General features: G+C 33.8%; 1 protein-coding gene across 6 annotated transcripts in view; it reads left to right on the top strand.

Moving 5' to 3' along the window:
- CDH19 (cadherin 19) overlaps positions 1 to 15,948 on the top strand; it is a 95,736-nt gene that overhangs the window by 73,980 nt on the left and 5,808 nt on the right. For 5 of the 6 annotated variants that reach the window (XM_042839966.1, XM_042839967.1, XM_042839965.1 and 2 more), the window contains 4 exons: positions 506 to 759; positions 3,423 to 3,559; positions 11,376 to 11,497; positions 15,669 to 15,786. In XM_042839966.1, coding sequence (XP_042695900.1) covers positions 506 to 759; positions 3,423 to 3,559; positions 11,376 to 11,497; positions 15,669 to 15,786 — 631 coding nt within the window. The remainder of the gene's footprint in view (positions 1 to 505; positions 760 to 3,422; positions 3,560 to 11,375; positions 11,498 to 15,668; positions 15,787 to 15,948) is intronic. The other variant, XM_042839968.1, reaches the window with a different exon arrangement.

The following is a 15,948-nucleotide window of genomic DNA, read 5'->3' as shown; positions in this document are numbered from 1 at the left end:
TTTTTTTTTTTTTTTTTTTTTTTTTTTTTTTTTTTTTTTTCCCTAATTTAAGTTCGTTAAAATTCTGGAATTTTTTTTTTTCCAGAAGAGAGTTTTGGGAGAGTTTTTTTGTCACTTGTTTGCCTTTTATTTTCAGATTTCAGAACATACTGGCAGAGTAAAAATAATTATATAACTATGTTATAGAAGGTGTTTTTCTTGTCTGTTGAAAGACCTATTTACAGTGTTGTTCAGTGGTAATGTTAAAACTGGCTTACATTTGAACCAAACAATGGCGTTATACAGTTAAATTGTAATAAAATTAATGCAAACTAAATAAAATAATTATTATTAAAATAAAATAAATATTATTTACATAAAAAAAATCTTAGAATTATCTACCTTTAAAACACTCCCCCAGAAAAGCAGCATTATTTTGTACTTCTTTTCATGCTGCTTGTGGATTTCTATTTTAACTCATATGTGAAAAAAGAAATATCTTTCATCTCATTTTCTTTCTTTACAGAAAGTGGATTACGAGAGCAAGAGGAAACATAGTGTTAGAGTAAAAGCTGTAAACAGGTACATTGATGACCGTTTCCTGAAAGAAGGACCATTTGAAGACATAACTATTGTACAAGTCAGTGTGGTAGATGCTGATGAACCTCCAGTTTTCACTTTGGAGAGCTATGTGATGGAGATTGCTGAAGGAGCTGTAAGTGGCTCATTGGTAGGAATTGTATCTGCAAGAGATCTGGACAATGATGACAGCCCAGTCAGGTACCTAATTCAAAATCTAAACATGACTCAAATATAATCATAGTATTTCCAAAGGCTACCAAGGCGATTTGTGTTCCTTATTTTGGTTCATGTTTACAGTTCATGTTTTCATTGTGATAACCAGGATTATTCTAGGTTAAATCTTGACCCCTACCCAAAATAAAAATAAAATAGCTTCATGCATTTTAAGAGTATTTTGAGATAGGGCAATAGATTAAATACTGGCCTGGAAGAGGGCATGCATTACAGAAGAGCCAGGATACCTCAACCAAACCTGTAAGTGCATGGAGGTATTCCAGTCTATTTTCCAAAATTCTGGAGATACGTAGATATGGTTTCATTGCTGGAAGGAAGACACAGAACAACTCCACTGGCATCTTTTCACCTCAACATGATCAAAATTTACCAATTCCCTACATCAGCTACTATAACCACAAAGAGATATTATATAAAAAGAATCCTCCGGGCTTTTAATTTTACAAATTATGATGTTTCTTAAGGGAGAAAACAGGTAATTAATCTTTAAAACTGGGTTTATAATTAAAAATTGCTTATTGAGTTACTTGACATTACTGTACTCAGTGGTTTAAAGAAGTTAGCATTAAGGGACAAATGAATGACATAGAAAATAATTTATGGCATGTAGATTAACTTACTAGGTTCTCAATGGCAAAATCAAATACACATATTCAGAAGAATTGTCAATGCAAAACTATTTGCTATGTTTTCGTATTAATTTACTGCTACTTATTAAACAAGTTACATTAAATTAGAATAATAAAAAAGTACTTTTCTTCAAAGAAATGAGACATGGTTCATTTAGATGATATTGCCTGATATTGCATAATCTCCAGTAACATGTAAACAGAGTGCAACTTTTGAATCTGAAATAGTTTGATGAAACTCACTATGAAGTGGATGTGTCTGAGTAGCCCCAGCATCAAAACATGCATTGCATATTAATTTAAAATACAGCACCTAACAGATAGCCGTTAATCTAATTTTGAAACTATTGCTATTATAAGTGATGACAGGTACTTAAAATATAGGAAACTGTCTGTGTTGTATCAGGACCCTAGTTTTTAAATAAAGAAAGCAAAGGTATGCAACAAAAAATGCAGTAATAAAAGAAGTACATCAATTATAAAGAAAATAACTAAAATCCATCCAACATTGATTTTCTAACAATTATCAGTGATTAATCAGATTAATAACAACAACAAAACAAAACAAAAAACATCCAAGAGAAACTGTACCAGAAAACCTCCAGCAAGCTTTGGATGCAGAGGATGAGGAATATACTTATAAACTATATATATATATATATGTATATATATATATATATATAATTTAAATAATATTGAATTATGAGCTGCTGAAGCAGAAGTTTCTAAAAGGTAAGCCTTTGGCTTAAATGAAAAATACTATAATTGGTTTCGTTATGAGATTTCTTAATTTATTCTCTTAGTGATTTTCCAAACATGCTAAAAAATAACTATTAAAATGTTAGAGACTCATCAGAATGCAGACACATAATCTGAGTCTTAAGTGCCAGTAAGAGATAAAAGGGGAGACTTAGATTGAGTATAAGGAAGATATTTTTACAGTAAGGATGGTGAAGCACTGGCACATGTTGCCCGGTGAGGTGGTAGAAACACTGTTCCTGGAGATTTTCAATGTTAGGCTGGATGGGGCTCTGAAAAGCCTGATCTAGCTGTTAGTGTTCCTGTCCATTGCTGGGGAGTTGGTCTAGATCTTTAAGGATCCCTTCCAATTCAAACAAGTATAAGATTCTATGATAAAAAAGATTTTATCAAGCAAAATTAGAAATGCAAAAAAAGAGGGAACAATTAATCTTGTGAATTCCAAACTGGAATGATAAGAACTTTCAATCCTTCAATCAGATTTTTCTTCTCTGAAATTGGCTGCTTGGAGTTGTGACACATAGTCCTTCTTTAATGTCATGAATGATATCTGCAAATATTCTTTCCATCTGAACCAATACTTTTGGTATCTTTTTTCAGTCCATCTCTGGCTTGTGACCAGACTTTAACAATTTGAATGGTATGTATGTGTGCATGTGCATGTCTGCATATGGAAGTAGCCTGCAGAGCATTTTAAGTGACAACTCAGGAGCAGTGGACTGATTTGCATTCATCTTCTACTTTAGGGTTTTGTACCCTGCCCAGGTGGCACCTCATTATAGATAGTTGTCTTTCTTTATAATGCCCATTGCCTCAGCATCAGAGCATGTCAACAATGATAAAATAGATTTACCATTATACATCCACTTAACTGTTAGTGTTATTCATTTCACAAGTGGCACTTTCGCTGTTTCTTTTCAGCAAAGTCATTCTCCTGCTGTGAGCCTGAAGAATGAATAATACAATTCAGGTTCAGTTCATATTAATATAGATCTGAGATATATTTAGTTTTATAAAAAGAAGAGCTTTGATCTTGACAGCAGTAAATTTTGAATGTTTATAAGTGTACATTTTTCATTATTTCTGAGTTCTTGCTGCACACATTTATATGTATATATGCACGGTTCTGTTTTCTCATCTGACAGTAGCTTTATATGTCCCTGTTTCTGATAGGGATTTTCAGTATCAGGGAATCTCTCCCTTTTTTTTTTTTTTTTTTTTTAATTTATTTTAATGCAGGTATTCTATTGTCCAAGGCATGCATTTAAAGAGATTGTTCAACATCAATGAACACAATGGAACAATCATTACAACTGAACCTCTGGACCGAGAGAAAACTTCTTGGCACAACATAACTGTTACAGCCACAGAAACTAGTGAGTAAGAATTTTAAGGAACACTGTGTTTTGTGTACTGCAAACTGTAATTATCCTCTGAATATGCCTTCTTTTAAATGAAGAACATATGCTTCCTTTTCTTTATATTACTATTGCTTGCTACATGAAGGAGCATTATTAAAATGATTAGTTAAATAGAGCAGAATATATTTGAGCTCTAAGGTCCTCTGCTCTTTCATAAAAGATGACCTTATTATACACACACACATATATATGTATATAAAGAAATTGTAATAGGATTGAAACTGTAATGCTTTCAAGTTAGACTGAAGCATATGAATTGCTCCTGTAGTGAAAGTACTTATGTTAAATTAGACCCTGGTTAATTTCACACCAGATTTTTGACTAGTATAAAATTAGCCAGGGTCTAATTTAACACCAGTCAGAAACTTGTGGCTCAAATTAATTCTGAATGATAAGGCTTTAATCAGCTAGACTTTAAGTGCCAATTTAATCTCTGAAACATCCTTTTTATAGGGTTCACCTGTCAGTTTGTTTGAAAGTCAAATGCAAATTGCCTGTATTTGCACTTCTGGTTATCTGCTTGCCCTAACTCTGAGACAATGCCCCAGAAAATTAACAACTAACTATTGACTTATAAAGTGATTTAACGGGATTATTGGGCATTTAATAACTTCACATTCTTTTTAGGGAGAAGAAACATACAAAACTGGAGGCTAATCAATAGATTAGACAGATTTTCTAAATACTTTTAGCATGCTTTTTAATTCCAGAATCTCAGTAAAAAAAAATATTTATTGGTAAATCTGCTTTAAACATATATTCATTGGTTGCACTTTTCCCAGAAGGAAGCATCCACTGTATCTGTGTCAGAATAGTACCGCTAGAAGTTCAATGCAGCAGAGCTGGCAGCAATTTTCACTGAAGTCTTTATTTTGTATTTGGGAATTTATGGCATTATCTTCCTTTTCAGCTTCTCTGGGACTTTTAAAACATAAATATATCTTACTTTTCATGTAGCTGGGCAGCTAGCAGGTGATGATAAAACTGATCTCTGGCATATTTTTTATCGTATCTTGAATAGCACTATAGAAACACAGCAGGATGACTTTGGTCTGGATTTTTCTGTTTAGCTAAACAATAAAAAAGGAAAGAATCAAATGTTAGAAATGAATGTCTCTTCAGCAGCAGGAGAAAGTGGATCTTTCATAGCAACAAAAGTTATTGTAGAGAAACTGAGCCCTCATTATTTTCATATACTTATTCTTTATTTCTTTAATGATGATAAGATCACTGTCTATAAAACTACATTCAAAAGCATTGAAGTTCGGTCACCTTGGTATGGTCATACCTGAAATGATTTATATTACGAACTAGTAGCATTTTATTCCTTGAATATAGTCATAAAATATGCTGTGTGCAGGAGACATTTTGTGGATGACATTGTATCTCCACTAAAGCCAAATCAAAATGACATTAGACTTCATCCATACTACCTATTAATTGCAGTTGAGATACATTTCATAACTTTGTTACGGAAGTAGCATCTCTGTAGGCCTATTGATGTCCCGGCATTTGTACAGGACTCAAACCTTCTGCCTCTATTGTGATAACAAGGATCAGAGATTAGAGGCCTGTCTTCTATTGCAAGATTTGTGTCTTCATCATCCTATTCTCATCCTGTTGGGATAAATTATTTTAAAGGTACCCAGAAACAGACCTTAGTTACTGGACCTTAAACTTAAGCAGTGGGAATCTGCAATGTGTAGAGTCTTGTTCTACTTTGTGCTAAAAGATGGTTCCAGATCAAGAGAAATCAAGTACAATTTGATCAGGTGTTCTTGTTTTTTACTCAGCTTCCACTGAGTAAAAGGGCAAAGCACAAATAGAAGCATTCTAGCCATGCATGAGAGCAAAAAATCCTTAAGCAATCAGATTTACTTGGCAATGATTTAATAAGTTATATGATAATTGATAAACTTTTTATTATTACTATTTGGAAGAGTAATACCTGTCACAACTTCTCAGTCAAACTAGGGGTGAATGACAAAAGTTCTCGGTGATAGCAATTGCCTTGAGCTTACTTCGATCTTCATTTATCTATATGTCTGTGCTAAAATTAATACTAGATTTATCTACACTCACCCTAAAGAGACAAATCATTTGTCTATAGAGTTCTGCAAATATTAATTTACAGTGCGTTTCAAAACTACTGCATGACTACAGAATGTGCAGCTCTTTGAAGGTTTCAGGCTTGGAGCATATAATTAATTTTCACTCCACTTTGAACACATATAATTTTGTTGATAGACTTCTTACATTTTACATTTGTTTCTTTTTTTGTTTTGTTTTGTTTTTATTTTTTCTTTTTTATAGTTTCTTTTAAATATTTTGTATGTTTTATATATTATGTATATATTATAAAGTAGCAACTAAAGAAACCTGCTTCAGCATTATTATTATTTTTTAATTCAAATTTCCTTTTACTGGCTGGTACTAATTCCAAACTTTTTAATACCCTGCAAGTATTGAGTTCTATTTTGTACCTCTGGAGTGCTACTGCTTTGTTTTCCCGTGGGGGGGGCCCCCCACACACACATACATAGCTCCAAAATTAATTGGTAAATTTTTTTGATTCTTAGTAATTAGACCACCAAACTCATTCTTGACACTGATCCAGCCTATTGCATCTGATATTCTGATCTCACATAATTTTATTTTCAAGTTGTGATCTCTCTTGGAGATTGTGACAAAGATCCTTAGATTAATGTAGTAATGCAATAAATCTAATGTATATTAACGGTATTGAGATTCTGACAACTATTTTTCTGTATAAAGAATAAAAGAAAAATCAGTATTGCCTGTTATTGAACTCCTATGATTTCAGAAGGATTTGAATCACAGAATGATTTAGGTTGGGAAGGACCTGAAAGATCATGTAGTATCAACTTCCTACTGTGGACAGAGCAGCCACTCACCAGATCAGACTGCCCCATCCAATCTGTCCCTGAACACATCCCGGAATGGAGCAGGAACTATTAATCAGTTTTCAGTGTAAAAAAGCTAATGATCTGTTAGGAAGTACAAATATTACATTACCTTTAACTTCTAGTGTTTTCCCCACTTCCCATGAAAAACAGACTTCTACTACAGTGTTATTTTCCAATGGCAATGTGGGGAATGATTTTTCTTGCTATTTTACCACACACTGAGGTTAAAATAAAAGTCCAAAACAAAAAAAGACAATCCAAAAATAGTGATGATATGAAAAAGATGTGTAGGTCAGTTGGTGAAAGAAAACAGATGGGAATGACAGCTACATTCCGCATGGTGCTGTGCTTGTTCAAGTATTTGACAGTAGGCATCCAACGTGGAATACATAAATTTTGGGAGCAAGCAAGTTAGGAACTGGGCTAAGTATTTGGGCTCTTTCCATGCCACTTTGTGTATGCATGAAGCCACCAAAGGTACTCCCCAACTCCCAGTAAGAATCATAAAACTTTCCTTTAGGTACCAGTCAAGCCACATCTCTGCCTTATACATGAAATCTTGACCTATGTAAAACAGATTCAGTCCTACAGTACCATTACTAAAAGGGATATGCATTACTTTTTATATTTATTTCAAAACTAAACCAAGCATTCTTTCATTGCTCTTATATTGTCTAGTGATTTCACAGGAGAAATAGCAATGTGAAACTGCTGAGCATCCAGCTGCTTTCTCTATTTTAGTTGCTTTTGCTGCCACTTTGGCAAAAGACTCAAAAGTTTCAGCACAAATTCCGTAAGATAAAAAAAAAATAAAATAAAATAATAAAAAAAAACAAAACATTTTTTCAAGCAATGAGGTAATTATATATTTAAAAAGCGATGTAAAAACCACCTAAATCCTAAATCCTACAGTTTCAGATAAGGCAGAAAGATTTTCTCTTTAATGCCCATTTGACTATTTTAAGAACATTCCTTCAGGTCTTCTGAATGAGGCAGAAGCAGTGATACTAACACACATCATGAGGTGCTACAATGAATATTCTTGCAAGTAACACGCTTGTGTTTTAGACAGAACAGTTTGTGATATTGTCAGGTATTTAGGCTAACAGATATTCAGGGTTCGTGGAATTTTTAAAGATGATTTTATTCACTGGAAAATGTCTTGCATATGGCCCTCATCCTACAATACGGTTAAGTTAATGTGAATGATACTGTTGCCATGAAAATTCTTGCCTCCTGCAGTAATGCGTTACACTGGGGAGAAAACAGACCTTTCTAAGAGCTTAGTGATGATTAGTGCCATCTAAGTGAGGACTGAATCTGCTGATAGGTGGTAGACTCCTCCAAGAGTATTCAGTATGTGCAGATCTTTTTCTTTGTTAATTTCAGGTGTGTCCTGATTTCAGCAGGAATACAGTCAATTTTCTTCACAGTAGCTGGCATAGTGCTGTCTTGGATCTAGATTGAAAATAATGTTGATAATACATCAATATATTTCTGCATCTCCCTGCCACTGAAAAGTCTGAGGGCCTGCCAGGAGCTGGGAGAGAACAGAACCGTGACAGTTGACCCAAACTGACCAAAACATTATTCTATACCATGTGATATCATGCTAAACAATAAAACTCGGGGGGATTTAGTCAAGGTTGGATATCATTTCTCAGGAGCGGGCTTTGCTACCATTTCCAAAACTGAGAGGAGCTGAATTAATCACACTCTTTGTGACTCATGCTCGACTTGGTGTTCACCAGTGCCCCCAAGTCTTTTTCTGCAGAGCTGCTTTGGAGTTGAGTAGCACTCTTATACTGGTGCCTGGGGTTGTTATTCTCCAGGTACAGAACTCTGCACTTCTCCTTGCTGAACTTCATGCAGTTTTTTGTTGTCACAACTCTACAGCCTGTCACGTTCCCTCTAGATGGCTGAATGGCACTCTGGTAAGTAATTTCCTCCTGTTTCAGGTCACATGAAAAATATGCTAAGAATGCACTCTATCATGTTATTGAGACAATTAACGAAGATGTTAACTGGGACAGAACCTCTGTTTCTTCCAGGCCTCCAACGAGACTTTGTGCCACTGACCACAACCATCTGCGTCTGGTTGTTCAGCTAGTTTTTGATCCACATCACTGTCTGCTCATCCAGCTTGTACAAGTGTAGACTTACAGTCACCGCTGCCAGCTCCCTCAGCTCTCCTGGGTGCATGCCACCAGTGATCATGGAGTTGTGTATATCCAATTTCTTCAAGTATTCCTCAACTTAATCTTCTACCAAGGACATGTCTTCCTAGCTCCAGCCATTCAGCCAGGCTGCTAAGATCTGGGATTCCTAAAGAAGTCTTGCTGTAAAGACTGAGCCAAATAGGGCATTCAGTACCTCAGTCTTTTCATTGTCCTGCATAACCATATCTTCTCTTTTCTTAAGAGAGCACTCACATTTTCTCCTAGTCTCTCTTTTGTTATTGAGGTATTTGTAGAAGTCTTTATTGTTGCTTTTTTCCTGGAAAGATTCAATTCTGTCTAGGTTTTGGTTTTCCTAATTTACTAGCTACTCAGAAAACATCTCTGTATTCATTCCAGGTTACTTGTCCTTTTTTCTACCCTATGAATGTTCCTTTTTTTTTTGTTTAAATTTGATCACGATCTCTTTGTTCTTTCACGCAGGTCTACTGGACCTACTTTCACCTGACTTCCTCTTTATTAAGATGCATCTCTCATGAGCTTGGAGAAAGTGATCTTTGAATATTAACCTGCTTTCTTGAGCCTCTCTTCCATCTAGGGCTTTGTCCTGAAGTACTCTACCAAGCATATCTTTGAAAAAGCCATTGTCTGTTCTCCCAAACTTCAGGGCTGTGAACTTGCACTCTCCTCACTGCCTTAAGGATCTTGGCCATTTCGTGGTCACTGAAATCAAGGTTGCCTTTTACTTTCACATTCCTAGCAAGCCCTTCTTTGTTGGTGAGAATAAGGTCCAGTACAATATCTCTCCTCATTGGTTCCTCAGCCAACTTGGAGAAGGAAACTGCCATCAATGCACTGCAGAAACCTTCTCAATTGCATATGCTCTGCTGTATTGTTTCTCCAGCAGGTATAGGTGTGGTTAAATTTCCCTGTGATCACCAGGGCTTGTGAATGTGAGACCTATCCATCTGTACAGGGCCTCATCCACTTATCCTTCCTGATCAGGTGGCCTGTACCAGACCCCCACTACAATGTCACGTGTCCTTTCTCTCCATTTAATCACAACTCACAAACTCTGTCAGGTCCTTATCCCTCCCGATACTGATCTCCATGCACTCCCGCTGGTCATTGACATAAAGGGTGGCACACCTTATTTGACTCTTCAGCTGTTCTTTGTAAGGGTTGAGTATGACCAGTTGTGTAATCAATGAATATATAGATGTTATAATTAAGAAACATACAAGAAAGTTAGGCTAAACAGGTTCTAAGTCTTCTGTAATGATTCCATCCCTTCTCAGCTCCTCTGGCTCTATCACTAGCAAGGAAGTATGAGAAACAGGAAAATCCCTGACTTAGTGTATGTATTGTTCTGCAACAACTAAAACATTAGTGTGTTATCAATATTTTCTTCCTAAATCCAAGACACAGCGCCATACCATCTAAATAAAATTAACTCTAGCCCAGCTGAAACCAGAGTTGGGTGACTCTTATGAACATTTGTATTGCATATTTTTTTTAGACCTAATACACACACAGTTTTGTAGAGTGTGGTTTTTCCTCATCTAAGATAGTTACAGCAATGTAACTTTGTATAAATGCAGTAAGTGCAGGAATAGAAGTGCCTTATACAGACAAATTTTAATTTCCTTTTCGTAGGGGAGGAAGATATACTGATATAGTTTTTTCTTATCTAAAGCTGCAGTAGCAAAGTAACCCATGTAACAGAGGCAGTACAGTTTTCACAAGTACCAAATGCCTGAGAATTAAATCTGTTGTGCAAATAATACTCAGAACAAAATTGTAATCTCAGTCTATTAAGTCTACCAGTGAGTAGGTAAACTCTGACTTCTTTACAAGTATATGCTTTGGAGTAGTCAAATTTCTTGCTTTACTATTTATTAGGTAAATAGTATCCTATTTACTAGGATTAAGTATCAGTGTCCACTGGAAGTAATATATATGGCTGACAGTGGCAGAAATATTTTGCAAGTATTTAAGTTTTTGGTATGGTTTTCACTAAAAAGGTAAAAATCTTGAAATACCATGACAGGAGTGTAGTATGGTAAAAGAGCATCATGTAAGTAACGGTAGCAAGAAAATGTAATTCATTTTCTTAAAAGCTTGTGACCAGTCACTACAACATCCTTTATTAGTACATCAAGCCATTCTGCATGAACTAAACCTCATCTAATTTCTCCAAATCAGATTTTATTTTTACACTGAATTCCATTTCCAACTCGGTAAATGGAAGAGTGAAAAATCTAAACTTTTATGAGAAATATCCTTACATATTTCAATATATATTATTGTATTTTAACATGATGTATCGGATAATTAAAACAAACAAACAGCAACAACAAACAAAACCCAACACCTTTTTGTAGATAGAACTCTATTAAAACAAAAAGAAAAATCTCAGCACTTTCTGTTCTGTTTTAGCAATTAAGATTATATTTTTTGTTCTAACTTCAAAAGAACATGCTAAATCATTTTACAGGTTAAGTTTGAACAAAATAAATAAAAACAGTTTAGTATGTAATGTGTCTGTAGGTCTCAGTGGCTACTTTCTTCTCCATCAGATGTAACAAAGTTTTCTAATGTTACATTACCTCAAAATATATAGTAGTTAATACGTAACATTGAATTTCTGCCTTTTTTAATCATTAGGAAATCCTGAAAAAATTACAGAAGCAAATGTATATATCCAAGTTCTTGATGTAAATGACCATGCACCAGAATTTCCTAAGTATTATGAAACATTTGTTTGTGAAAATGCAGTACCAGGTCAGGTAAGTGTGAATGAGTTAGCAGACATTTTTCTCATTATTATGAAAATTTAATTGGAGATATTAATGTTTTCTCTATTATTTACTACTGCAGCATTGCAAGCATAGGATGCATTTTGTCTAATTTCAAAATCAGTTCTGTTGATATGTGTATAATGTGAAATACCAATTTCAGAAGCCTGATATGTATTTTCCCCCTTAACTGAAACAAAATAATACTGATAATTCTAAAAAGTTTCACAATACATAGAAAACAGTCTTAATTTTTGACAAAAAATCATATGAATATATATTTATATCATATATAAAAGTAAACCAATATAGACTTCTTAAATCAGCAGTTAATGCTTGAAATTAAATAACTCAGTATCAATTAATAAAACATGGAAACCTATAAAATTTGTATTTGTAATCTGTTTCTGCACTTGTCTGTAATATAAAAAAGCTCAGATTGTTTATCTTCCAAGGCTTTTATTACTCCACAGTTGTTTTTTAATAAATAACATCTGTATATTAGCCCACTAGTGATTTCTCTTAAAAAGCATTTTTTAATTAAAAAGTAAAAAAATACTTATGTTTAACATTATAAAGTTTGAATGAAGGATGAAAAAGATCTTCCATTTCAATGTACAAACAAAAAGGTACTCTAAATTACTTTTTAGTTTTATTACTCCCTTCCCCCTTTTTTTTTCATCAATAACACTTTGTGAGAGTCTCAGATGGCTTTAGTTTGACATGTGGAGACCATTCAAAGAGTTAAATTGACTTCTCATTAGCAAATTATTTTAGGAGCAACAACAGAAAGTTGCTACTGATATGCATAATAACCACTTAGAGACTGTCATTATCCTTAATGTTTACAACTTACAACTGAACTGATAGACATATAGGAGACACATCAGCTATTTTTTTCTCTTTTGATTTTAATTCTTTTACATCCGTATTAGAATGTTTATTCCTTTTCATCAGCTAGAAGCCTAGAGGTTATAAAGTGATTTTGTAAGTTGCAGTGGTTGTTCTTTGAATAATACAACTTCAGAAGAGTCAGTTTAAGCAAGGGAGGAACTTAATCAGTACGTCACATGTCTTTGTTTAGGCAAACTTCTGCAATCATCTACAAAGACTCCAGGAATCTGCTTAGAGAGTATGAGCTGAGGTCAAAGCTTGTATTGATATTCTATCTCATTTCAATTTTTAAAGTAGCTTTCTCATTCTTTTTAGCCGGAAAGGATATGCTGAGAGATATTCTGGATACCTCCAGAATTCTAATTTCTCACAGCTGACTTGTGTCTGCTTTCATGAGATATGTTGTAATAGATTTGCATCTCCCAACTTACAAAGCTTTGAGAAGAGAAAAGAAAAGCACTGAAGAAGGAAAGATAGTGTCAAAAGTTAAATTTTATTTTAATGACTTTTTCTTGAGTCCTTCTTGATACACAATAAAAGAGTGACATAATATGTAGTCCTAGAGTATACATTGCTATAATAAAGAATATATAATGAATCACAAATAAAAATAAATAATTAGTCATGTTCTAAACAGCCAGTCCTAGAGGCAGTATAAAATACCTAAAAACTGAGAAAAATACTTCCTTTTTTTTTCCTGTAAGATTCAAATAAACTTTACTTACTGGTGAACCTTCCTGTCTTTGTAAAGGAATTTTGCAAGAGTTACAGACAACTTTGGTTTATCCTCTGAAATATATATATATAAAAAGATTTTGTTGTTTTTTATGACTGAGAGACAGTCTTCTGAAATTTTACAACAGAAATGAGTGCAAAAAATATAGTCTTATTTTGGCAACATTCTAAATCCACTCATCATACTTATCAGATATTTTGAACGTATTTTTCACTATTTGTAATATCTCACAACCCATAAGTCAGTTATGTATTGACCACAACATGTTTTTTTCTTTCTTTCATTGAAGGGGAAAAAAAAAAAAAACCCAAACCAAACCAAAACAAGAAAACAAACAAACAAACAAACAAAACATTATCTGCCCTACCAGCAGATAATAACCTTTATCTGCCCTACCAGCATTAAATATATTAGTCTCAAAATAACTTGAGCCTGAAAGTAGCTATGAAGAATAGCTTTCCACCCAACTGCAGCTACAACTAGTGTCAAATAAATATAACAGTATTAGTAAGGTATCTAAAAACTGGGATTCTCTTTGAATTTATAACTTCTTGTAAACTTGGCAGAGGATGACCCTTTATTTTCTTCATCTTAGATATTTGCAATCGCAACAAAGGGTTGAATTCTAAAAGCAAGAAACTATAAAAACAATCAGGATGTAAAATGAGCCAAAACTATTCCAGAGACATCACAGTAAAAATATTTCCCAGAAAGCTCAATTCTGAAGGCATTAGTTATTTAACTTTTAATTTGTGGGACAAAAATTTGAAGTAAACTATGAGACAACTCGCATCTTGAGTAAGCAAGCTAAGCATCCAAAATAGACCCATATTTTGTGGATGTTGGGTTAAACCCCATAGCATTTCTGTTATGCAGGAAACAGAACTTAGCTGAAGACAAGCTGCACTGGATACAAACTGAATTAATGCTTCTCTAATACATATTAATCCTGGCAATTCTGAGTTCATATTATTTGGAGATCACATATGAAATGACTTCAGTGTTGCAGCTTACTCAGTAATTTTTGTTACTAATTACGTATGCAGAGCTTTTTAAACTAGAGACAAGAAAAAAAGCATTAATTTACTTACTGCTTTACCTTTAATAAATTAGTCATCAGTTAGAGTAAAAATGAAAACTACTCATTTGATACAGAAGGAAAGAAAGAAAATCTTTACTTGAGTTCTACGGGTATGTGATTAATGTTGGGGCAATGCCCTCACTGACATCTCTTAGAATGTAAAAACATGATAAATCTATGTAAGCACAGTGTATTCTGATTGGCCTTTACTCTAAGCTATAGCCTTTGTACACTGTCACCAGGTGTAATCACTACTCTCATTATTAGCAATAGAATATTTTGAAATTACAGGTTTGAATTAAATTTTGCATATAAGAAGGGAAGAATATTAAGAATACAAAGCTTCTGGGGGTATACACCACTCTTTACACTGTTTTGTGGATTTCAAACTTAGCTTGCTTTAAAGGAAAACAAGCATTGAATTCCTAACTCTTTCATTAAAAGAAATCTTAGTCAGGAAGGAGTCTTCAAAGGCACAGGTGGAAGGTTGTAGTCGCTTCTGCTGACTTACTATTGTTTTTGCTTTTAAAGTAGTGCTTGTAGCATTTGTGTGATTTCCGGTTTGGGGAAAGTTGAAAGTGCAAGACTATTAGATAGAAATATCTGTAAGGCATGAGATGACTAATAAAACTAAATTCAAATTAGATATGGTTTTTTTTTTTGGCTTTTCATCAGCTAGATTTCCTTATAATCAATGATGTCAGTGATTATTTTCACTACTATATGCGGATGCCCAGTAAACTAAATATTTACTGGTAAAAGTAAAGAAACAAACAAACAAACAAAAAAAAAAAACCCACATTTTTATTATTAGCAGAAACATTTAGAATTCATTAAATATAAGGTTTTTACTTATTTACAGAGATAAAATATAATGAACGCTATAGGTTTTGATTTCATTTGGTCATGACACGTTTGTAAATGAAGGCAATTTTATATTCCTGACCAGAAATAGGCAAATAAAATCCATAATCAGTCTGTTATAACATTCATAATCAACAATTCAGCACATGAATTTGTAAACATCTCCCTTGCTGCTGCTACAATATATCAGGTCAATGTGTTTGTGGGCTCAAAGGAATATATTTTGTATAGAGGAATTCATTCAAGTGTATGATTCTTTTCTGCTTCTTTTCATTTATGGAAATCTAATTTGCCCCTTGCCTTTTGATCTGGGAAATCTTATATTTTCTGAAGATTTTAAAGCCCATCTCTCCCAAACTGATGGAAAAAAGAACACAAAGTAAAATATTTGCAGAATACCAGTCTTGAATTGACTTTTTGGGTATGGGAGCTGGATATTTGTGAACAAATAACGTGTACTTAATATGTAGTTGCAAATCTAATTTCTAGCATTAACTGTTTAACATTATATCTGATATGCTCTTTTACAATTTTAAAGGAGCGTCAGACACTTTAATTATTAAACAATTGTGCTTATCTCTTTCCAGCTAATTCAGAGCATCAGTGCAGTGGACAAAGATGACTCAGCAGAAAGTCACCAATTTTACTTCTCGTTGGCTCAGGAGGCCACAAACAACTCGCGTTTTATTGTCAAAGATAATCGAGGTAGTGTCATTAAAAACTCTAATGAAGATGCATGGACATCACCCCCCTCACATTAGCAATTGGAAAATTATTCACTTAAAATGAAAATGTCATTGTAACTAAGCAGCAAAAGATGATATCATGTCAAGGAAAGTAAAAAATCTTAGATGAAAAATATAGTTA

Source organism: Centrocercus urophasianus, unplaced genomic scaffold (genome assembly GCF_019232065.1).
Source record: "Centrocercus urophasianus isolate 14NV4802_14NV808 unplaced genomic scaffold, USGS_Curo_1.0 seq_11, whole genome shotgun sequence".
Lineage (NCBI taxonomy): Eukaryota > Metazoa > Chordata > Aves > Galliformes > Phasianidae > Centrocercus > Centrocercus urophasianus.
This window is presented reverse-complemented; position numbering and strand designations above follow the sequence as displayed.